The sequence below is a fragment of the Sarcophilus harrisii genome, chromosome 1, assembly GCF_902635505.1.
Source record: "Sarcophilus harrisii chromosome 1, mSarHar1.11, whole genome shotgun sequence".
In the NCBI taxonomy this organism is placed as follows: domain Eukaryota; kingdom Metazoa; phylum Chordata; class Mammalia; order Dasyuromorphia; family Dasyuridae; genus Sarcophilus; species Sarcophilus harrisii.
Window position 1 is genome coordinate 310,641,790 of NC_045426.1, and position 25,321 is coordinate 310,667,110.

The window sequence follows — 25,321 nt, forward strand, 5'->3', positions numbered from 1 at the left end:
TGCTTGCTAGTGCAAAACCTCATCTTATTATCATTGACCTCCATTTAGCTTAAAATAAGAAACACCACAGTTTCAGAAGAATCAAAATTTCAGGTATCAAAGGAAAGGTACACATTAGGTATATGTCTGATATATGCATGACTAATGATGACTTATATGGGAAAAGTAATTCAAAAAACATCTTCAAGAATAAACTAAACAAGCTATCTATCAAAAATAAGAGAGATAACTTGATTTAGCACTCACTACCTTGGTACCTAGGAATAAATAAAAGAACAAGAGGAAGGTCTTTTCTTCACGAGTAGATACCCTACAGAGAATTTGGTAAGTTGTGAGCAAGGCTTATACAGATGAGTAGGCACTGAAGTCTCATGATCTATGAAGGGTGCAGACATATATTAATAGATCAAAGACTCATAAAAAGTTATTGGATCATCATTTAGAATGGGAAAGGAGAATAAAAGGCATTTACAACTTCCTCAGTTTACAAAGAAAAAAAAATGAGTCCCAACAAAGTTAATTCAGTTGTACAAGGCTAAACAGGTAGCCCAATATACATATATGTGACCCAAAAGTAAATGTACATATGTATTTGTACATATGTGCTTCAGGATAAACTTTTCTACTAAAAGACTGGCTGCATTATAGTTGAAAGAAGGCAAAAAGAAGGAATAGGATAAAAATAGTAAAAGATGAATAAAGAATAAATTCTGATTAATGTTTGCTTTACATAGCTCATATTTAAATAATCCAGAGGTTAAAACCAATATGTTATACATAATGATAACTCAAAGGATATGTTATTTTAAAGTTTTACAAAGCACAATAACTCTATAAGTAATACAAGTATTATTCTGTTTTAAAGATGAGTAAACAGGAACATAGAGAGATTAAGTGACTTGTACAGGGTCATACAGTAATAATATGAAAGCCAAGACATGAATGCTTGTCTTCTGACTCCAAGAACAGTATTCTTTCTACCATATTAGTTTTAGAAAAAGGCTGATAAATCATTAGTCAAACCATTTTATCTATATATCTATATTATCTATATCTACCCCCTCTCTGTCTTTCTCTGTCTGTCTCTGTCTCTCTCTCTCTCTCTCTCTCTCTCTCTCTCTCTCTCTCTCTCTCCATATATATATATATACCTCTCTGTCTCTCTCTCTCTAACTAAATATCTTTTGTGCCATGATTACATAGATGGACATACACTAAGAATCAATAATGAGCTTTTTCTTTCAGCTGAGGTCTCTACCTCTTTGAGTAGTTAGCATGATTTTTGCATCTGACCCCTTTGAAAGAGATCAGCACGTGCCCAAGAGAAATAACTCTTTACTTTTACATCTTTAAAATATTTAAAGAGCCCATAAAGGGGATAAACTTTATCATATGAACAGCTTAGAAGAAAGCAAAACTTTCTCTTTGTTCTAACCTCAATTCTCTCCTCTCACCATTTATTTTATTTTGTTTTGTTTCCTAGCACAAGCTTTTTTCCCCTCCTTTTAAAATTGGAGTGGCACTATGAAGATACATGGTGTCTGGTTAATGATTTTCTTTTTCCATCCTAAGACATTTATTAATTAGGAAGAGCTGGGAAATAATAGGGAATGCTCACTGCTGGAGTCACTGGCATAATTGCTAAATGTGTCACTTGAGGAGATCATTAGAAATTATATGGTTTCTCCTACCATAGTTCTTAATGTGCATGTGTTTTCCCCCTGAATACAGATAAAAAATTAACAATGTAACCCAGAAGAATGAAGAAATTAAGACTATGATGTAGAAGACTCCACCAGGACATTCTGAAGTAGAATCCACCTTTGTTTTTAAGTTTCTCTTATACGCAGGTGCTAGGTGCCATCATAGACAAATGTCAGGGATTTAACAAGATAGTCCCACAAATGAAAAAATGAATGAAAATGGACTACATTTAAGTGGAATTTACAAAGTGTGCCAAGGCATTGCAAGCAGAAAACAAAGGGCACGATTTCAAGGTAATATTAAACTACTCGAGGGTGGAATCTATTTTTTTCTTACATACCTTATAGCTTCTAACATAAAGGGGATGCTTCATACATGAATTTTATCTCTTTTCAAATTCCTATAGTTTTAAGGGTTGACTACTGCATATCATTATCAATTGCAAATAACTGACTTCTCAACGGGGCTTAAAGCTGCAGGATAGTAATGAGGATATGATCTTATCTGTTAATACTGACGTTGATGATAATAATGATGATATATATGCTTTCTCCAATGCACAGCACTCTCACATATAATACATTATTTTATCCTTATAAAGATCCTATAAAATACATAGCACATTACTAAAATGCTGAAACCATATACATTTTTAAAGTTAGCAAGTATCTTTTGTACTATTAATCTACTTATTCCCTTCTCAAGAAGCTTCAATGACTCCCTATTACTACTACTAAGATAAAATGTGAACTGTTTTGCTTGACCTTCAATGACCTTGGAAAATCTGGCTCCAATCCATCCTTTCCTTTAGGTTTAGTTTGATATCTTTTCTCTCATACATTCTACATTCCAGCCAAATTGCCCTATTTATAATTCCCCATATGCAACATTGTATCTTCTGTCTCCATGTCTGCTCATAAACTGCCCTTCATGGTTGGAAAGATCTCTTTTTTAATTTCTGCTACTAGTAATTCTTAACTCTTTTCAAAGCCTGGATCAAATCTAATAGGATGCTCCCTGATCTCCCTTTTTATTGCTGTTTTTCCTCCTCCCCCCCCCCAAATCTACCACAAAAGAATTACATAGCATTTACTTTTTATATATTTAGTATTTACTCATCTGTGTCCAAATTATACCCTCCAGTAGAATGTAAGCTTCTTGAAGGTAAGAATTAATTATTTTGCTCTTTCCTTGTATCTCTCTTCTTCTACTCCCCAGCACAATGCCTGCTATGTAGCAGGTGCTTAACAAACAAATAATTGTTGGATTTACTTGAATTACACGTAGACAAACTTCTTTTTGACAAACAATAAAGGAAGTTAAGAGATTTGCTCAAGATTATACAACTAGTTAATGGAAAAAATGGGTTAGATAGGATTGGAAACAGGGTTTCCTGACATCCAGCCCAATATTCTTCACACTGTAGCATGCTACTACTTATTATCCTGATTTTACAAATAATGACAATGAATTCAGAAAGATCAATTGACTTGTTTCACAGAGGATCCCAAAGGTTAGGAGGCATGGTCATTATCACACAGATGATTCACAATGCAGAAAAGAAGCAACAACCAGAAGAGGTAAGATCATACACAGTTGTTTGACCATGCTTGGGAGCAGTAGTGAGATCTCTATATTTAGAGTCAGCAAAGCTGGTTCAGATCCTGTCATTTTTAATTAAGTGAGATCCATAAGAGGTTTCTTGACTTTGCAAGGGATTGGTAGAGTAAAGGATCATCAAAACCTTAGGACTCCAGATGCGAATTCAGAAACAACCTTGGAAGTCATGTGTTTCAAGCCCTTCATCTTATGGAGCTGTGACCAAGAGAACTTATGTAATATGTTCAATGTCACATAGATATCAAATAACAGTCGGGGTTAGAATTTAGGTCATCTGGCTCCAAATCAAGCTCTTTTTCCCTTTGTTGCAAGCATTAGAAACACAACATATCTCTTTCCATTTTACTCCCACTGTTCCTATTTCAATGCCATTTTGTAATAGTTTCAGTTTATGAAATACATTGATACTTATGAAAAAATAAATAAAGGGGCAGGGGAAGGGGAGAGAAATAAAAGAGCCCACTCTTCAACCTAGGACCCAACACAGAACTATTAAAAAAATTCCATATTCCAAAACTTGAATTTCAATTTTTACTTTCTTTATCAGAAAGTAATAGAAGCAAGTCATCCAATCTATCCTATATATTTAATGGTACCATTTGCAGCAGAATCTATCACCATAAATTGCTTAAACCTTGTGCAAGCAGCACTCCCCGAGGAATTCTCCTGCCAACTAAATTACAACTTTCAATGGAGGATTTAGATAGAAATTCAGGTAAAAGCAACAAAAGCAAGACTTCCCACTCCAAGATTGCTCCTGGGGTCCTGGGAGTGCTCTGGGTGCTTTAGAAGCAATGGGATATTGGTTTAGCACCAGTAAAGGGGGAAAAAAGCCAGATTTGTACCTTTAGAAGCAAAGGAATTGTTCTCTCTAATTCCAGAGAGAAATCTCCCAGAACCTAGAGTGCTTAACAAGAATGTGAGCAGAAACAGCCAATTAGAACAAAGAGGACTGAGATCATCAAAGTACTTAACTTGATATGCATACAGAAGCTTAGATTTCATTCTTCTATATTTCTCAGATTATACTAATCCACCCTTCAGTTTCAGGTTTGAAAACAGTATTGGTAATGAATCTAGATTGAGGTTTCTTAAACTTTTCCCATTCATAACCCCCTTTTATCCAAAAATTTTTACATAATGTTGGGCATATGATATCTAAAATAGGTATACAAACCAAACATTTACTGATAATAAATCATGATTCCACAATCTGTTCTGTGATTCCATTTGGGGTGATATCCCACAGTTTAAGAAGCTTTGATCTAAATGAAACTACATGAGTATCCCCTACCCTCCCAAAAAAAAGCTTCAAATTCATCATTATTTCTATTCATTTTAATTCAACAAATATTAAGCACCTTCTTGCACATAGTACTATGGCCATTATTGCAAATACAGAAACAAACTACAAAACCAACAAAACAAAAACAACCACAGACTCTGATTTTTGTTCTTAAGAAAGGTGATAAGCTATACACAATACATTATCACATGAGACAGATTATAAGGACAAAGGGGTACAAAATGCTATGTGAAATATGAATAGGGCAAAGATTTCAATAGTGTGATATAAGAGTGGGCTTGATCCAATTATAAGAGATGATGTCTGGGGATGATCAGAGACAAATGAGGGAAAGATAAGTTCAAAGTAAGCTAGCTCTTCTTGACTGGATGGAGTACACCTTGAGGGATATTTTGAAACATGAAAATTGAAGAATAACCTGTAGCTAGATAGAAATGACAATAATTCTGAAGCACAGTCTAACCATACACTCAGGGACCCAAATATGAATGGAGGACCAGAATAGTCAGAAAAATGGGGTCATAGGGACATGGAACTTAAATATAATCCCCTATACTTTTTAATGAGCTCCACAAGCTCCACATGACCTCTGGAAGCAAATATGTGATCCTCTAGGTGGTATTAAAACCCTTTACCTCCTGAGCTCTTCTTACCTTTCCAGTGTTCTTTATTTCCTTATTGCCCTATGATAAAGAAATAGTGGACAACTTGTTGATCTATGAAATCGTAATACTTAATTTCCTATCTCTTTGTCTTTTTCTTGGCTGTCCTCGGTGTCTAGAATGCTCTCTCTCTCTCTCCTCAGCCATGATGTCACTTTCTATAGGAGACCTTTACAAATTGGGTGTGACCCCATAACCTAGAGCCTTCTTCCCTGAGATTACATTCCATTTGCCTTGTATTCATCTTATATATGTATACTTATCTGCACACTGTTTCCCCCAACAGAGTGTGAGTTTCTTGACATTAAGCATTATTTTTTCCCTTTTTCAGTCTTAGCATTCAGCACTGTGTCTAACACATAGGAAATACTTAATGAATGTTTACTGACTGACTTTTGTTCAATTAAATTCAACACTTATAAAAATACCTATTTTATGTCAAGCACTGAGAATAGAAAAACAAAAACAAATAATTTTAAATAAATAGTTTAGGAAGAGAAGGGAGGCACACACAGAGTGACAGAGAGAGAGACAGAGAGAGACAAAAGAGAAACAGAGATAGAGTTGAGAATATAGACAATAGATAATCAGGGTTTATTAAACTAGAATGAAAATATATTTAAATAACTGTATTAAATGTGTTTGTTTTTTCTATAATCCAATATGTTTCATTTTATTGGTTTAATAACATCAGGAAGAGTCAATAGGCTTTAGCAAAGTGCAGAGGCATCCATGACACACAAAAAAATCTCAAGAATCCCTGCACAGGCAATAGAAGGGAACCATGAAACACTTTCTATGATAGCTTCATGACTATGGTCCAAAATATAATTATGAAAGCTATGTGAAGCAGCAATATGGAGACAGAGACAGAGGCAGAAATAATAGAAATAATAGAGACAGAGACAGAAAGAGTGAGACAGATATAGACAGAGACAGTGATAGAGAAAGAAAAAAAGACAGAGACAGAGAAAGACAGAGAGAAAAAGAGACAGAAGGAGACAGAGACACTGAGACATAGAGAGGAAGAGAGGGAGAGAGTAGAATCATGAAAAAATTAGTGCAGGATAGAGAGGAAAGAGCTCAGGAGTCCAAAGTTTAAATATTTCCTGTGAAACTTACCACTTAAGTGAACTTGGTCAAGTCACCTAAATTCTCTTTCCTCCTCTGTAAAATGCTTCAGTTTCCTCAACTATGAAATCAGGGAATTAACCTATAAGGCCTCTGATATCTCTTTTATTTCTAACTCAATACTTTGATTCTATTAGTAGCAAGAAATGTTTGTTGATTAATTATACCAATTTTAGGACTCTCCTTCCAACCCATCACAATGATTTATAAACTTTATAGCAAATAATCAATTGCTAGTACCCTCCCTCTTAAATTGCCTTGTATTTAACTACTTTCTTTTATTTTCTTTATAATATGAGAGAATACATATTTGCACATGCATTTGTATACATGCACATAATGTTTGGTATCTTCCCTTGTTAGAAAGTAAGCTTCTTGGTTTCACCTAGAGTCAAGAAGACCTTGGGGAAATCTTATTTTAGATACTTATTATGTGGGCAAGTCACTTCATAGTTCTCAGCCTCAATTTCCTTATCTGCAAAAGAGTGTTGCTGTGAGGATCAAATAAGATAACATACAAAATGCTTTGCAAATGCTAAGATCTTATATAAAGCTGAATTACAACAACAACTACTACTACCACTACCACTACTACTACTTCTATTATAGATTATTTCATTTAATGTATTTATCAAACACACACACACACACACACACACACACCCAGCACAATACCTGTACATGACAGGCTTTTAATAAATGCCTATAGATTGATTGAGAAATATCATTAAAATCACTTTAATTATTAGTAGCTACTGATTCCATCAATTTTCTTCAAAGTCTGAAGGAAGATAGTTAAAGCTGCCTCCTGAGAAGCCTGATATTAACCATGTCTCAGTTTGCATTTCATTTACTTTTAACTAAACTAATTATTTTTTCCATTGCCTCTCACCACCTCAATGTTGCACACACTGCTGTGACTACCCTGTCTCCTGCCGGCATCTCTTGCATCTTCTCAGCTGCCTGTTGTAGCACTGGCGACAGAGCTATTAAGAATGTCAGTCTTTTAATGCACCAGAAACTGGTTTAAAACAAATTGTGCCATCTGAGGTAAAGGAGGTAATGACAACAAAGAGAGAAACAGCAGCCAAAAGAGCCTGGTCTCTGAGCAAGACTTCACAGGATGAGGGGGAATGGTTCATTTTGTTGTCTGGTTTAATATTCCTACATCCTAGCCTGTAGGAAATTCAGAAGATATATATTTTCATAATTACAACGAAGAACTCAATTCAGTTAAATTAACAAATGATTTATCAAATGCCTATTATGTATAGATCACAGTGCTCAGTGGTGGGCATACAATGAAACAGAATGCCTTTCCTTCAAACAGCTTACATTTTATTAGTAGAGTGGAGGCAGGGATAATGAAGAAAACACGGAACTTGGAACAAAGGTAGAAACATGGCATATATAATAAAGATTGGATAGTAGATTGGAGGGGTAAATACTTGGAAGGGATATGCTTCTATCATAATATTTATGAGAAAGTCAGTGTATGTATATATATATATATATATATATATATATATTTCACAAATAATTACTGATTTTTTTTATAAAAGAAAAAGGACCCATTTGTTAAAAAATATTTATAGCAATTCTTTTGTGTTGGCAAAGAATTGGAAACTGAGGAATTGGTTATCAATTGGGGAATGACTAAACAAGTTGTGATATATGATTGTGATGGAGTACTGTTGTGCTATAAGAAATGACAAGGGGATGGTTTCAGAAAAACCTGAAACACTTACATGAACTGATGCAAAGTGAATTGAGTGGAACCAGGAGAACATTATACACAACAATATCAATGCTATATGATGAACAACTGTGAATGACTTAGTTATTCTGAGCAATATAATTATATAAGAAAATCCCAAGAGACTCAAGAAAAAAATGCTCTTCTCCTCCAGAAAAAGACTGATGATTTCTGAATACAGGCTGAGGCATACTATTTTTACAATTTTTTTGATTTAAGTTTTCTATCACAAAATTGCAAATATGGAAATATGCTATAGATGACTGAACATGTAAAAACTATATCACATTGCTTACGAGCTCAAGGAAAGGAGAGGATAAGAGAGGGAAGAAAAGGGAGAATTTGGACCTCAAAATTTTTTTTAAAATGTTATTTTTATATGTAATTGAGGAAAGGAAAATTATTAAGAACAAATAATTATTGAGCATCTACAGTATGTAAATTAATTATACTTGATGACATTGGGAATATAAAAATGCATAAGACATGGATTATTATGGGGAAGAACCAAGATGATGAAGAAAAAGCAACAATCCTCCTGAGCTCTCCCCCAAAGCCCTATACACCTGTCTGGCCATAGTGAGTGATGTCCTTTGAGATAGGAAGGAGGGATAGGGGATGAAATTAGACTTTCAAGTAATTATATTAAATATGCAATTAACAATTGAAATTTGTCTCGGTTTTCACTACCTAAGATTGATTAACCTACAGGAGGGAGAAAACAGGATTTGTGCTTGTCCCCCTACATCAATGCATATTCTTTGAAACCAGAGGAAAACTACCCACTACCTACCCTCTACCCCATTCCTTTCCAAAAAAATAATAACCACTGTATATCAAGCAGTAGAAATCACGAGACAGAAGGCTCTAATAAACATCAAGATTCTACACCATGGGTTAAAACATTTCATCCTAGAAAAGAACAAGGTCACCCCCTTTGCTAGTTAGCTCTGACTAGCGTGCCGAGACTCTGAGATCCCCTTCACTGAGCCAGTGCTGGGCCAACTGCGTAGTTATGATCACGTTATTGCACCATCTGCTCAGGGGTGGTGCAGGGAGCTGTGTGTCCTCCTGCCTGGACACCGAGGAGGACACTACTCACTAATCAATCTGCTCCAAATTGCCTCATATGATTAGTGTGTAATGATTCAGGTAGGTCATGGCCACGGACATCCCTGTTATTAATATATGAGCAGCTGTAAATGTACATTGATCCTGTAAAAGATACAGGTTTATGGACTTAGTAGAACAGGTCTCTGTCTGTGAAGCATAAATGGCTGTCACTTGGATGGGATGATGATTCCGGAGTTGGCAATGACCTTCAGGAAAGGGTGTATCCTGAGGAAGCATCCTGGGGCTCCCTTCTTGGAAAAGATGCTGGTCCAGGATGCTGGATGAAACAAGGTTTACCCGACTACAGGGAAAATGCTTGGCTCTCTCTCTCTCTGTTTCCTGAACTGAAATTTATTATCTGTTTGCATTAGGAGCTCACAATTTAATTCCGTGATTATGAGACTAAATTAATCCACCTTCGTAAGAGCAACCTGGATTTAGTTGATGAATATTGTTATTGCTCACCAGTAGTTCTCTATGTTGGTTCAATCATCAATCTGAAATACATATATACATATATATGTATGTATGTGTGTATATATTTATACATATATCCATGTAAATTCTGCATCTACCAAATACAATGATATCTGGCCCCCTCTCTAAACTCCTAAGAAAACTACAACTGCACCCAGTTTACAAACATAGAAAAACTGTGCAAGGATACTAAACAAATTTTCAACACAAATATACTCAGAGATCTCTAAAAGAGGCAATAATTCATCTGCTTTCTCTATACACCAAAGTTGCCCAGGATTGGTAAATCGTGAAAAAAAAAATCTGTTTTATAGCTCCCAGCTTACCTAAATTCTAAGGGCATTTTCCATATATTAACAGATGGCCTAGAAATCTGCACTTGGAGAGAGTTTGTCTCTGGGTGAATAGTTGCTCAGGGATAAAAATGCCGCTGTATGTCTTCTGAGTCTCACCAAAGAAAGTTAGGTGTTCTTTTGTCTCATTACCAGTCTCCCTACTAGGTTTATTTGGATCTTGTGGTTTTCTAGTAGTCATTGTAAAGATTCACAAATACCTGAAAGGGACTTGGAACTTATGATATTTAACAGAGCTACAAACAATTCTAATCATATTCTGAGTGAAGTAACCGAGAAAAACATAGCCTTATTATTTAACTATGTTTTCTTTAAATGATCCACTTTTGTACCATTGGATATTTGGTGTAAAACCTGAAAAAAATAGGCAATAAAACAAATCTACAACCTATTTCTAGTAACCAGAACAATAATTCATGATTTTCAGGTAAATCTAACCTTTTTTTCTCTTCATAATGCAAAATGTATTCTGACCCTAAGATAAACTACATCCTTTCAGTTAAGGACTTAACCTCTCAGTGTCGAGGTCTTACCTTCCTCCCTTAACAACTTTGACCCAACTAATTAATTAAACCATGGATTGTTCTCAATATTTTATTGCCTTGTCTCCTGCTAAAACAATCTTTCTGAGACCAAATAGATCTAACCATGTCTCTGCCTTGCTGAAAAATCTTCAGGGATTCTCTATTACCTAAAGGGAAAAAAATATAAATTTCTCTGCCTGACATTAAAGGGCACCCACAATCAGGCTCTTGACTCCTTTCTTAGTCTTGTTCCATATTGTTTTCCTTCATGATCTACACGTAGTCTAGAACCATTAACAATTCCTTAGATATCACATTGTACATCCTATCTTTGTCTATTTGGACAAACCCTCCTCTACAGGAAATACACTTCATTTCACTAAGGCTATGTCATCACGAGCTGCATTTCCTGTAATCTGTACAAATGCCACCCAGACAACTGGCCTGTCCTCAGTGTATTAGAAAAATCAATCTGCTGTAGCACATAGGATTGAAGGGGAAATTCCTGGAGACTGGAAACCAGAGAAGAGAAGACAAAGGCAGCAGTAGACAAAGAAAATAATGTGTGAGATATATTGCAAAAAAATACATGGTAGAACCTAGGGACTGACTAGTCCTTTGACTTGAAAACTGGAGATGAAGAAAATATTAGAAAGTCCTAAAGTTCCAAAACTCGATAGTTAGAAGCAGGGTTGTATGAAAGAAGAAGAGAAAGAGAAAAAGGAGGAAGAGGAGGAGGAGGAAAAAGAGGAGGAAGATGACATGTGTATATACACACATATACATGTAAATGCTCTAGTATTTACAAAATGCTTTACATGTGTTATCTTGTTTGATTCTCACTACTCTGGAAAGTAGATATTATTCTCATCCAAGCTTTACAGAAAAGGAAAATTGAGTCTTCAAGAGACTGAACGGCTTTCCCAGGCTCACACAGCTTATAAGTATCCAAGACAAGATTTAAACTCAGTTTTCTCTGACTTTAAATTCAACACACACTATACCACCTAGCTGCCTTTCCACATAGGGAAGTTAGCAAAGAAAGTTAATTAGCATTGGACGTTTTCAATTTTAAATGATGGTAAGATATGTAAATATGGATCCCTTGCACAATGATAGAGAACTAGAGTTTAGGTGACAAGTATGGGTTCAACAACACAGAGATGATATTTGAGTGAATGAGAAAGAAATTATGTATGGCAAGACAACCTTGGATGAAAACCAAGGAAAGTGAATTTGAAAGATAGATTAAGACAACTTTCCTTTAGATAAATAATGTACTTCAATGGCTAAAACACCAGATTTATGTGGGAAGAAAACCTGGGTTCAAATCTCTTCTCTAATAGTTTCTGGTTATATGAAAAAGGACAAATCATTTAATTCTTTTGATTCTTATGTAAACATGTATTTAATTAAATCTGTGCTACCTAATTGAGAAAAGACTCTGATGGTTATGAAGGATTGAAGGCAAAAAAAGGAGAAGGCAGAAGATGAAATGGATACAGTCTCATGGAAACGATGAACATGAACTAGGGCAGACTGTGAGATAAAATGGAGGATATAGGGACCTATTATTAGGGTTTATGCCATTAGGGTCATAAAAAGTCCAATATGACTAGATGCAACAACAATATAATTCAATATTGAATGAGTGAAAGTCAAAATAAAATATGTACTTAATTAACATTAGAATATTATGTAAATATTCTTTATTATAGTTGTTGTTTTCTCCCAATGATTTTCTTTCTAATTTGAGAATTCCTATAGGAAACAAGCAGTGCATACATCTCCAGAAGATCAATCTCAACAAATGCTCTAAACTTCCTGCAATTTCCTTTTAAAAATTCAAAGCACAGCAAAAATACTGTAAGGATGAAAATTTTGAAAGACTTAGAAACTCTTCTCTACATAATGACCAACCAGTCACCAGAGAAATAGGAATTAAGAATACTATAGACCTCCTGATACAAATTTGATAATTTAAATATGCAGAATGAGACATGCTTTTGGATATGACCAATGTAAGAACTGGTTTTGCTTGTCTACGTCTACGGGTTTTAACAGTTCTGGTTTCCCCTTTTTCCTTCCTCCAAGGAAGGGAGGTAAAAAAAAAAAAAGAAAAACAAATATTTGTTACTAATTAATGTATTAAGAAAAAAACAAAATTCAGAGAAGAAAAGCAGAACAGTTGTATGTCCTCCTAATACATCAAATCAATTTTTCATGGACCATCTGAGCCTACTATGTTGATCCTTTTTGTTTATTTCATGCCAAAAAAACATGTATCCTGGTAAAGGGAATGGAAAGATACCTAAGGATAAGAAGTATGGAATGGAAATAAATCAATCCTTGCTAAAGGAGAAATCAAGCCTTTATCTCAGACCAAGCCACTGCCTCTTTTTGTCTGAAAACCTCAATGCAGTTATCTTCCCAGGATGCAACCAGTTTCCAAATGAAATTTTATTGCTCTTATAAGATTTCATTTTAAATAAGGGAAAAGGACAAACTACTTCATAATCAGTGGTGTTCTACATGAGTATATCATGTCATGGGTGAAGAGGGCACAGCGCCCGGCCATATGGGCTACTTAGGAGCCAGCTCATCTGCCTGCCTGGTTACCAAGCGACACCCTGGACTTCAATCTTTGTTCTGGGGGAAAAATGACCCCTTGGCCCTGGAAATTGATTGATATTCATTGTTCCAGTTAGGTTATGATCACAAGGGAAAATAATGACACCAATTATGCACACAGAGATTTGGCGGCAGCCCGAACCTTTCCAAATGAGAGTTTTTCTTTTCTTTCTTTTTTGAAAAAAAAAATGCTACCAGAAATCCATGCGCTTGTCTGTAGGAGCAAATTAATATTTTCTTCCTTAGACTGCAGTTGTAGATACGGAAATATCATATCCATAGACAAATTAACATGAGCTCTCTTACAATGTTTCACTAATTATCTCAGGGACCAAGGACTCCCCTAGGTTAGAAATTTCAGACTCAATCCAAGATTGAAACTAGAATTTCCTTCAGAGAAGCAGTAATTTGTATTACATTAGGAAGGGTGGCAATACAAAAATAAATAAATAAATAACTATAACATCATACAGAGAGAAAAACTAGCCCTGGTACCCTCTTTCCTCCTGTTCTTCCCTTTTCTTTATCACCATGCAGCAGCTTTAGGAGAGAGATCCCAGTCGGAACAGAGAATGCTAAAAGTACCCACATGTTCAATACTACCAAACTGATCCAAGCAGGTCTCATGACAAACAACCCCCTCCTTTCCACCCACAGAGTCAAGCTGCTTTCAGGGAATGCTGGAACGCGAACTTCAAAGGCTTTAAGGATTGATGTGGCACATAGGGAATTAGACATGAAATTCCCTTTATTAAGAGGAACAAAAGCACTGTCCCTAATCTCCTGTGTGATACAAGCTTTGGATGATCAGGGTTGCACTCAGTCATACTGATGTATCTAACAGCTAATACATGATCTTTTTTTTTTTTTTCTCTCAATTCACATATGCAAATTTTGTAGCAATAATATGAGTCATGCCCAAACACTGAGGGGCAAAATGAATTCTTTTTTATCAGAACTGATTGCATTATAAATTCCCACAGCCTTCACTTTTAGAGGGGTTCTGTTATGGCATGGAATGATATTTAAGATATCAAATTAGACTCCAGTTTCAAAAGTGGATTATGGTTAGTAGTTCCAAAATAAAAACTAAGATTATGTCTTAAAACATCCTAAACTAATACTTCTAAAAATTTCATCTTGATGGTTAAATCATTCTAGATTTATTTTAAGGGTCTTGGGAAAGCTGGGTGAGAGAAGAAGATGTCTCTTTTCTCCTGTTTTGCTACAGCTGGGTTCCTAAGTGTCAAGGCCAATTTGTGATTCTGCAGCTACAGATACAGTTATTATACACAAAGCACTCAAAAAGCAGAGTGCTATGTTTGATGGAGTACCGGGGCTAAATTCAGGAAGAAGTGTATTCTAATCCTCCCTCTGACTCTTATTTGCACTGTGAACCTGGGCAAATTATTAAATATCAGTTTTCCTATTTGCAAGATGAAAAAGATCACATTTCTGATACCTAACTAATAGGTAGGATTTTGAAAGACTTAAAAGAGATATTGTATATAAAGCACAGTAAAAAGGTCAATCACTATTATATCTGAGTGTATTCAGAGTTCCTATAAACAAAAATAACCCTCGTCTACCAGCAAGTAATGAATGAAGAAATTTAAAAAGATAAAAATTTAGCTTTCTTCTTTAAAAAAGAAAAAGAAAAGAAAAGTACCTGTGTGGGCGGCATTGAGAAAGGAAGAAAGTGTTTAGGAACTAAACACATACAAAAAAAATGAGATGTTGGAAATATCTCTCTGTATCTAAAGGGATGCAACTCTTTTTTGCAAAAATCTTTATGCAGGAGTCACATTTCAGCTTAAAAAGAACAAAATGAATTGCTCCTTCATGGCTCTGAGGAAAAAAAATATGGTTTTGCAAACTAATCTGCATCTGATGGTATTTCTTTACACTTTGTGAGGTCATCTGAGTGGGAAGGCAATCTCCCCCAAGGTGACACAATCTAAGAGTAAGAAATGAAAATAACAGAGAAAATGTATTTTATTTTAACCTATGACCAGTAATGGAAAGGCTAATTCATTAAAGAAAGCAATCTTACACAGTACCTCTTATTAGAAATCATTTTAGCAAGTATACTTCTACTATTTATGTCTGCAGCTAAGGCAGTACCACACACACAAAAATGTGGAGTCCAGCTTTCCCAGAAATTTCATGACTAAAAAAAAACCAAATTTTTATACAAGTGAACATCAAAATGGAAATATGTGTGTATAAATACATACACACCATGTCCCAAAAGTATTCTAAGTTCTAAGCCATTAAAATTTTATCTACACATATATGCACACATATGTAGTCATGTACATACATGTACATACATATACATATTTGTGGTCATATGTGTGCATATCTACACATACATATTTTTTAAAGGCACACTTACTGAATGCTGACTCCGGTCAAGAAAGCTGTAAGTATTGTAAGTATCACTTGCATGAGTTTTCTGTGCTGTTTCCTAAGAGAGAAAGCAGAAAAATATCATTAGAATTTTAAAGACTTTTTAAAATTTAGTCACTTTTTCGAACTTCAGAGTCTGAATTCTGTGTTCTTTCATCTGCAGACAAGGAAAACTTCATGAAACCAATAGTCATTTTGCCATGGACGCTAATGATCCAATCATACTGTTCTCTGGACATTTTACATCTAAAGTGTCATATTTAAACTTTAGCAGGAAAATTAAAAAGAGGTAATGTCAAAATAGAATGCATTCAAAAGTCAGTATTTATAACCTTGGAAGGGTCTGGTATCCATCAGAGAAGGCATAAATGTTGAAAGAGCTTAAGATGCTTAATATGGGGGAGGGATAAAATTGTTATCTTCAAATATTTCAACATCTTGCCATAAAAAAGAAAAAATAGATTTAATCTGGGAAACCCCAAAGAATCCAAATAGGACCAAATGAATAAACGTTAGAGGGAGACTATATGGTTTCTAATTCTTCTTCCAATTGTATGAGTATAGAGTTCTGTAATCTCTAAATCACAAATTTTGAGAGTTGGAAGGTCAACCAATACAGTATCTGTAGAGACATTTCTCCCTCTGAAATCAATTGGAACATCACAAATCTGACTTATAGTACTTTTTGAGATAAACCAATCCACTTTGGATAGCTTTCCTTAATAGGGGAAAAAAGAATATGTTCCTGCCATGAAGTTAAAATCTGCTTTTCTATAACTTCTACCTGCCACTTCTGGTTCTACCAAAGAAATCATATCTAATCTCTTCTATGTAACAAATCTTCAGATATTTGAAAGCAGCTACCACATTCCCCTTCTCTTTTCAAATTAAGAAATCCTTGTTTATTCAACTATTTTCAAATATATCTTTTTAAAAATACTTTGATCATCCTTATTAACTCCCTTGGATGCTCTCCAGTTTGTCAATGTCTTTCTAAAAGCTTGGACACCCATTAGCCAATCTATCATTACACTATAATTTGCCATTTAGAATTTCACATAATATTACATGTATAGTCTGACCAGGCAAGAGCACAGCAAGAGTAATTCTGACATTTTGCCTTTATAAATTTAGCCTAAGATGCCATCAGTTTTTCAGCTACCATGTCATACAAATTACTCCTATTAAGTTCCTAGTTCACTAAAGAAATGCAGTGCATTTTGCCATGAGCTCTTGGATAGTGTCTTCTCACCATCCTTCATTTGGATATGTATAATGTAAGCAAGACTTTTAAAGTTGTTTATTTTTTGTAACAAATACTAAATACCCAAATGGATCTGTGATCTCATCCCATTTGTACATTTCTGCTGATGTCACAGATTACTGCCCATCCAAGCTGCCCATCCTGAGTTCCTTTTGAACATGTCCTCCCAAGATTTCCAGGGGCCTTCCCCACACACTAAGGGCCTTCCTTATTTTCTCCTGACACCATAAGGATATAATGGAATACACTGGGCTTCCCACCTGCCATTACCCTTTGCTCTGCTATATGACCAGTCTATTTTTTCTTCCTATCAAATATTTCTTTTTTGACTCATTTTATTCTATTTTTAAAAAGTTTTTTTTAATTTTCAGAACATATACCTAGTTTTCAACACTCACCCCTGTAAAACCTTGTGTTTTAATTTTTTTCTTCCTCTCCTCCCACCACTTTCCTTAGACGACAAATAATCTAATATATGTTAAACATGCAATTATTCTACACATATTAAATATTTCTTTATGATATAGCTTACTCATTGGTTGTATGTTGCAGCCTGCACACATCCATCTGTGTTTTCCTATGACCCTATTTGTACATTCATTTTCAATTTTTATAGATTGTTGTGCTCAACAATATCACCACACTATGATGGATGGTATTAAAAAGGGGAGACTTTGTTTTCAGAGTCATTGTTGGAGCAAGAAATACAATAGCAATAAAAGAAATATAATCAAAAGGGAATTATGTATACTTGTTGACTTCATTTTCAGATCAAACAGGAGAGCAACTGCTCTAGTGAGTCAAAGCTTTTAGGCCCTAGGATTAAAGGAGGCTGTCATCTCCCACAGGGAACATTACTAGGAAACCTACTGTACTTCTTCTATGACTGTGGTTCCCAACCAATAAGCTAGGATCTTGAAACAGTATGTGGTAGGGACTTCAATGATTATATTTCTTTTTTCAATGGTTTGTTGGTAATAATATTGGGAAAGGACATTCCTTCTCACATATGTAATAAAGAATTTGGGGAAAAGAAAAAAAATATACTAATAAGCATTTATGAAGAAGTTATTATGTGTTTGGTAGGAACTGGAAATACAAAAATAAAAAATAAAATCCTTGCTCTTGAAGAAAAAATATTCTAACTGGCATGCAAAAATGTATATGTAAGAATACAGAGAATTAATATAAAATAAACAATGTAAGATATTGTAGGAAGGTAAGATGATGGTTGAGAGATATAGAAGTGATCAGGGAAGACTTCATGTAGAAGATAGTACTTTCTTAAGTACTGAAGGAAAAGGGGATTCAATGGTTTGGTAACAAGGTGGGAAGGCAGGAGGAAGCCATTTATGTGACATACATAAGGGCTAGTTTCTCTCAAGTGGATTGCAATATGGGGAATAATATAGACAGATACTAGAAAAGTAGGTCAGGCATAAGTTATAAAAGGTTTTAAAAGTCAAAGATTGTTTGTACTTTATTCTAGAAGCAATAGGAAGCCACCAAAGTTTACTGAGTAGGAAATTCACAATCAGATCTACACTGGAAGAAAATCCCACTGGCAATTATGTACTCCAGAATCTCTCATTAGTGGCACAAGCCAGTTAAAGGATCATTCTGAGAATAATGAAAGTATTGCTATATTGCTAAAAGTTTGAAAAGGGCATTTTCAAAATTAACTCATCTGACCCTCACAACACTCTTAGAAGGTAAGACATATGGCATTATGCTCATTTTCAGAACAGGAAACAGGAACTCAGAGAAGTTAATTGATTTGCTGCTGGTTACATGACTAGGAAGTGATAGAAATGGGATTTGAAACCAGATTTTTTTCTGAATCTATGTGTAGCCTCCTTCTACCACATAACATCACATGTTTATCTGGCATGAATTAATGTAGATTACAGCTTCCATCTATGTTTTATTCTCAATTTCTTATCTACTCATTTTACAATATGTCCTGATGGCAGCTTTTCCTTTGCTGACCACCCTCTAGGAGAAAAGATTTATGCACAGAAAAAATTCAGACTAGAATAAAATTCTATATCATCTTCTTTCTTTAAATGCAAATAGTATTAAAAAGAAATTCACTTGAAAAATTAATGCAAAATTAAGTATTCTTTTTTATATTTAACTAGAATTTGTTAAAAAAAACACTTTTGTGAGTCAACACTGTATTAACTGATGGAATTTTAAAAAAACAGAAATGAATGATTTACACGTTTTCCCATGTATAATTGATATCAATTAACAAATAATCATATTTGCCTTGGTTTACACATTTTTGATGGGAAGGGAAAGTCAATGAGAAATTTACTTTTTCTATCCTTAAATAATTTTGCTCTAATAACAATACATGGTATGAACATGAACAAGCCATAAACTCTCTCTAAATCTCAATTTTCTTATATGTAAAATGACAAAATATTGCTTGAATTACCTACAAGTATTTTGAGAAAAGTACTCTATAAATTCCAAATTATGATCTCAGAACTCACTGTTTGGTTCAGTTTTCTTTGGCATCCTTCACATAATTAAGCCAAGTGGTGAGTGCACAGTAGATATAAGTGCCCTGATAAATGAAGGATCATATGATGGGTACAAGGACAGCAACTCTAGGTAAAAGGATACCTATGGAATGTATCAGTTTCATATTGAAAACAGAGTAAGATTTTGGGGTCAGAGGATCTGGTTTTAGTGCCTTATAACTGAGTAGTTCTGTGTACTTTAGGAAAGCTTCCTCCAATTTCCAGCCAATCCTATGTTGGAGGAAATAGAATTCCTGATAGACCAAATGACAGACAACAAGCTCTGACAGACTCTACTAATACAAGTATACCCAATAAATCTTTATTAATCACCTGCTATGTGTGTGATGTCAGGAATACAAAGACAAAAATAAGGAACTTGGTCTTTAAGGCAGTATTTGAGAAACACAAACATACAGATGATACAGTGATTGGAGCATATGTTAACAATTACAGGAATACAGAAATACAGGAAAGAAGGAAGGCTTCTGAGAACCTTCAGCAAGATGAAAAGGTTTTGACTAAATGTTCCTTATCAGTCATGGTGTCTCTAACAATCACTTTACAAGGAAGGTATTATTATTATCTCAATTTCATAAATGAGGAATCTGAGGCAAACAGAGGGTCACAGAACTAGTATGTGTCAAGGTTGAGTGAATTCAAATCTTCTCAACTTTATGCCCAGCATTCTATAGCACACCAACTAACTGCCTCAATACCAATACTATGCTAAGCACTAGGGACAAAAAGGAGGACATCATTTTGCTGATTGCTATTTGAGGATCCCCTATTTGAGGATCAGAGAGGCTTAACTGAAGATTGGTTTACTAAAAGATGAATTCACAAAAACCATTCATATCAAAGGACTGCAGTCTGGCAAAATCATAGGATTCTTGAATATTGAACTATGGGAATACATACATACCTACGTATGTATATATACATACAATAGATAGATATTTTATACACTGTATTCCAACTACTTCCAATAATGAAACTTTTAATAAATTAAAATTAAAAGTGCTGGGAGGAAAAAGAGATCCCTAGATCAACCTCAGCAGAGACAATACTCAGAAGTGGAGATGTGTGGAATGACATCCTCTTGGCTGTTGTCATTTAGGTTGATGGGCAGTTGGTAGGAGCCAAGCTGGTATTGAATTATTCATCACCTTAAGCTCAGAGACATTCCATTCTGAACCAAATGGATTTCCTGTGTGTATCTGTCATTTCTATATGCAACCTATTGTGAATAGTCTGGCTTTCTCTTTATAGATGTGATGATGTCAAACCTTCCTCTGTGTTCTGAAAACAGTATATTGGGCATTTTCAGGTTCAATAAAAAGACTCTAAATGCAGATGCTTAACTACAATGCATTTTTCCCCATTATCCTAATTTATACATTATTTGTGTCTTGTCCATTTTTAGTACTGGTACGATTGGATGTGATTATATTACACAACTTCTTTTCCATTCTTTATTTTAATCAGGCAATCTTGCTTCATTCAGAAGTTAAGCCTTCTCTACATAAACTCTCCAAAGAGGTAGGAGTTCATTAAGATGGATATCAATAATGGGGAGTATAAAAGCCATAAATCTACTTCCCATTTTGGAAATTTTCAGTTGAACCTTTAGGTTACTGAATATCATCCATAAGTCAGTCACTTAGGGGAGGAGGAAGAGCATGAAGGTTTAGGAGAGTCTGCATATAAATACCTAGACTAACTGCCTATCTTTTTTTTTTTTTCATCTGAGCTGAAGAAAGAGATATGAACTTGGAGTTTATATTTTGGCTACTTGGGCAAGGCATCTGGCTTCATGTTTTCTTACCTTTAACTTTCAGATGGCAGGGTTGCATTAATTAGGTTCTTTCTGGCTCAAGATATGTGCCTCTACTGCATAGATAAGCATAAAGATCATTATATTAATACATATATGGGAAAAAAAGTAAGCTGGGCTAGAATTTGGAAAACCTGGGCTTGAGTTTAGGCCTCTAAAATTATATTATTGCTGGTATTAAGTTGTTATTCAGTCCTGTCCAATTCTTCTTGACCCCTTTTGAGATTTTCTTTGCAAAGATAAAGAAATAGTTTGCCATTTCCTTCTCCAGTTCATTTGACAGATGAGGAAACTGAGACAAAAAGAGTGACTTTTCCAGGGTCACACAACTTGTAAGTATCTAAGGACAGATTTGAACTCAGGAAGTACTTTCCTGACTACAGGCCAAGCTCTCTATCCAGTGTGCCTCCTAGTTTCCCTACAGAATTATAGTAGCATATAAATATTGCTAGAAAGGATTTTGCAATTTAGGTGATATAACTTTGCCACTTTATAGATGAAAAAGTTCAGGATTAGAAAGTATGTAGCTTAACCTAGTTAATAAAAGTTTAAAAACAATATGAAAAAAACAAAACAAAACAAAAAGTAATTCCAACCTAGTTTTTCTATTTCTAAATTTGATGTTATTTTCCTTGCATTTACTAGCTACATGACCCTAAGCAAACTCCTTAAATTTCCTGAGTTTCAGCTTCCTCATCTGTAAAATGGGGATAATAATATTCATGCTACTTTCCTCAAAGAAGTCTTAAGAGGAAAGCTCCCTATTAATGATAAAATCCTGACAAGGAGTTATTCTTAACATTATTGATAATAAATAATTTCTTATATCAATACACTAATTGAAAGACTTAAATTAAAGTTGCATAGGATAAAAAAATACTAAGCTGACTCCTAGAGACCTGGGAAAGTACTGATATTTTTAAAGCGTTAAGAGAGACTTTTTAGTTTAAGATTACTAGTGAGAAGTCAAGAGGGAAACTTGAGTACCCTTTAGGCCTTGGAGAACTGAGCTCAGGACCATTCCAACTTAATTTACATTATAGTTGAAGAGTTCTAATAGAGAGAAAAAGCTACAGTGAATGAGAATAAAGGGATTAATGACCCAGATGAATGTGCTATTCCTGAATTCACTATTGTGCCCTCTGATCCTGGCCTAGACAGATGCAAAAGGTATTGTCTTAAAAATTATTTCTGACACAAGCCTAGATAAGTGAGGATATAGAAGGAGAGCTCCTCACAGTTCTCAGTGAGTTCAAGTCATCAGACCAGAAAGACAGAAAATATTTAACAAATGTTTCTTAACTTAACTTGATATCCTATGATATTGAAAGAAGTTTCAGATATGATTTTGATCAGTTGGTTTTTTTTAAGCAGAGAAATGGAAATGTGGTATTGATGTAAAGGAAAGAAGTTGTATTCTTGAGAGTATAAGCAATTAAACTTAATTTTGATGTCAAATTTCAAGCACATTTTATTAATTTGATGGGAAGTATAAATGTGAAACTGAAAGAGATAGCCAATAAGAAGAGGCTTGCCTTTATTAAGAATATACCATGCCAGAGAACCCTTCTTTCTTTTTTAATAGGTTGGCCTGATTAGAAAGTGAAAGGAATATTATATGGATAGGAGACACCTGAACTGCAAGAAGGCATTTGTCAAAGTATGTCACGGTATCTTTGTATACCAGAGGGCAAAAAATAGATGGATAATAATAGGTGAACTTCAAATTGATTCAATGACCAGACCCAGTGAGCACTGATAAATAAACCAATGTCAACCTGGAAGGAGAACCTCAATGAAGTGCCCTAACAAACTACTCTTGATCTTTTTAGGTGCATGTGTGTGCATATATACATGCATATATGCACATATACATATATGCACACCACATAGAACTTGACTGTGCATACATACATATGTATGTGAGCATGAGTATATGTATGTATGTGTGTGTGCATAGCACTTAAGTGGCACAGTGGATAAAGCCCTAAACTTGGAATCAGGAAAATTCATCAGGTCAAATTGGACTCAACCACTTACTATCTGACCCTGGGCAAGTCACTTAATCCTATTTTTCTCAATTTCCTTAACCGTAAAATGAACTGGAGAAAGAATTGGCAAACTGCTCCGGTATCTTTGTCAAGGAAATACCAAATGGTGTAATGAAGACTCAGACATGACTGGAAAATGACTGAATAAATACATAAATACATACATATATTCAATGAGTTGAATGAAGGCATACCTGACAAGGCTATCAAATTTGTGGATGACAGAGTTGAAAGAAATAGCTAACACTCTGGATTCTGACTCAGTCATCCAGTATGATGTGACAGGCTAAAAATTACCAGGGATGAAGACACATCTATGAGTTCAAAGGAATCAAGAAGATAAGTAGCAAGAAGGAGAAGACATGCATAGATAAGAATTTGAGTGAAAAAGAGCCAAAGATTTTGGTACATTGTAGACTCAGTATGAATCAACATCATGTCATGGTACAGTAAGTTGAATTAATTAAGCAGAATATTTGAAATGAGCATGTCAACAATCCTGCCATGCTCTGCTTTGGTAAAGCCATCTCTGGAATATTGTGTTCAGTTTGGGGCACCTCATTTTAGGAAAGAATGAAGATGACTTGAAGAAAGGAAACAAAGGGAGTGAGGGAGGCTTGAAACCATGACATGTAAGTACTGAGTCTTCATGACACCATTTGGTATTTTGCTGACAAAGATACTGGAGTGGTTTGTTATTTTTTCCTCCAGTTATTTTACAGTTAAGGAAACTGAGGAAGACAGGATTAACAAGTAAAGGTTAATCTGAAAATTATGGTGAGCTGTTAGTCCTTCATTATCCAAGAGGACCATGATATCAAGGAGGGGATGTCATAACATGCAATTAAATTTGATTTAAATCGAGGGAGGGCTGGGCAAGGTCACCTGCCTCACTCTCCCCTCTAGAGTCATCTGGGTGTCAGATAGAGATCAGCACGACTGGAGATGGCTATGAAGGTGGGATAGACATGGTAGCTTTAAGTATCTACAAGTCCATATGGTGAAATAATGCCATGCATCCCTTTGGGTACCATGGATCCCTTTGATAGTTTAGACATCTCAGAATGACATTTTCAAATAACTGATGGAAAGCTAAATTTCAACTAGAAAGAAGTAAAAATAAAGATAAAGTTATTTTCCCATCAAAGTTATGAAATCTATTCAAAGACATTCCCCTCTATTCCCATAGATATCAATTTAAGAATCCCTGCAGTGGAAAAGGTTTTAAATTTGTTTTATTTGCCCAGAAGGCAGAGCAAGGTAGAACTGGAACAAGTTTGTTGTTGAGTCATTTCAGACATGTTCAACAAATGAGGAACTGAGGCGAACAGAATTAAGTGACTTGCTCAGGATCACAGTTAGTCTGAAGCTACACTTGAACTCAGGAGACTACTTGTTTTGGTCTAATTCTGAATTCCTTTCCCAAATCTGAGACTCTAGGATTATATGTCAGCTTTCTTCAACCAAGTAACCAAATTATGTGAGGAAGTCTGTCAGTTCCAGGAGGAGTGGACCATCTCCTATTCTTGGTTTTCCCACTACTTTTCAGAATATCACACTCCAAGAAGACTGTGCTAATAAAATATTCAGGTATGCAACTAAGGCTTCAAAAATATTATCAATGGTAAGCTGGGCACCTCCTTTCTATGCTTTATTGTAGTTCCATGTAAAAGGACATGTTCTGCTCTCTCACAGTGGGTAATTTCCATAAAAGGGGTCTGGAAGACAAATCTGCAGGGCACATAGCCAAGCTTCTAAGGAGTGTCAAATGACAATGCTGTTGAGTGGAATGTTTCGTATTAATAAGGAATTTTTTCCCCTATTGCAAGTTCTCACTTGTTTCTGGGCTTCAAAAAAAGGATATCTGGGTAACAATGCTGATGTGCACTGAGCTCTGTTAGGTTTGAAGCAAGTGATATTGTTTAATGGGAATTTGCTTACATAAGAGT

General features: G+C 35.0%; 1 protein-coding gene across 15 annotated transcripts in view; it reads right to left on the reverse strand.

Moving 5' to 3' along the window:
• Positions 1–25,321, reverse strand: part of RBFOX1 (RNA binding fox-1 homolog 1) — a 1,689,737-nt gene that overhangs the window by 1,353,604 nt on the left and 310,812 nt on the right. For all 15 annotated transcript variants that reach the window (XM_031951810.1, XM_031951238.1, XM_031951046.1 and 12 more), the window contains exon 2: positions 15,676–15,747. In XM_031951810.1, the coding sequence (XP_031807670.1) occupies positions 15,676–15,747 (72 nt within the window). The remainder of the gene's footprint in view (positions 1–15,675; positions 15,748–25,321) is intronic.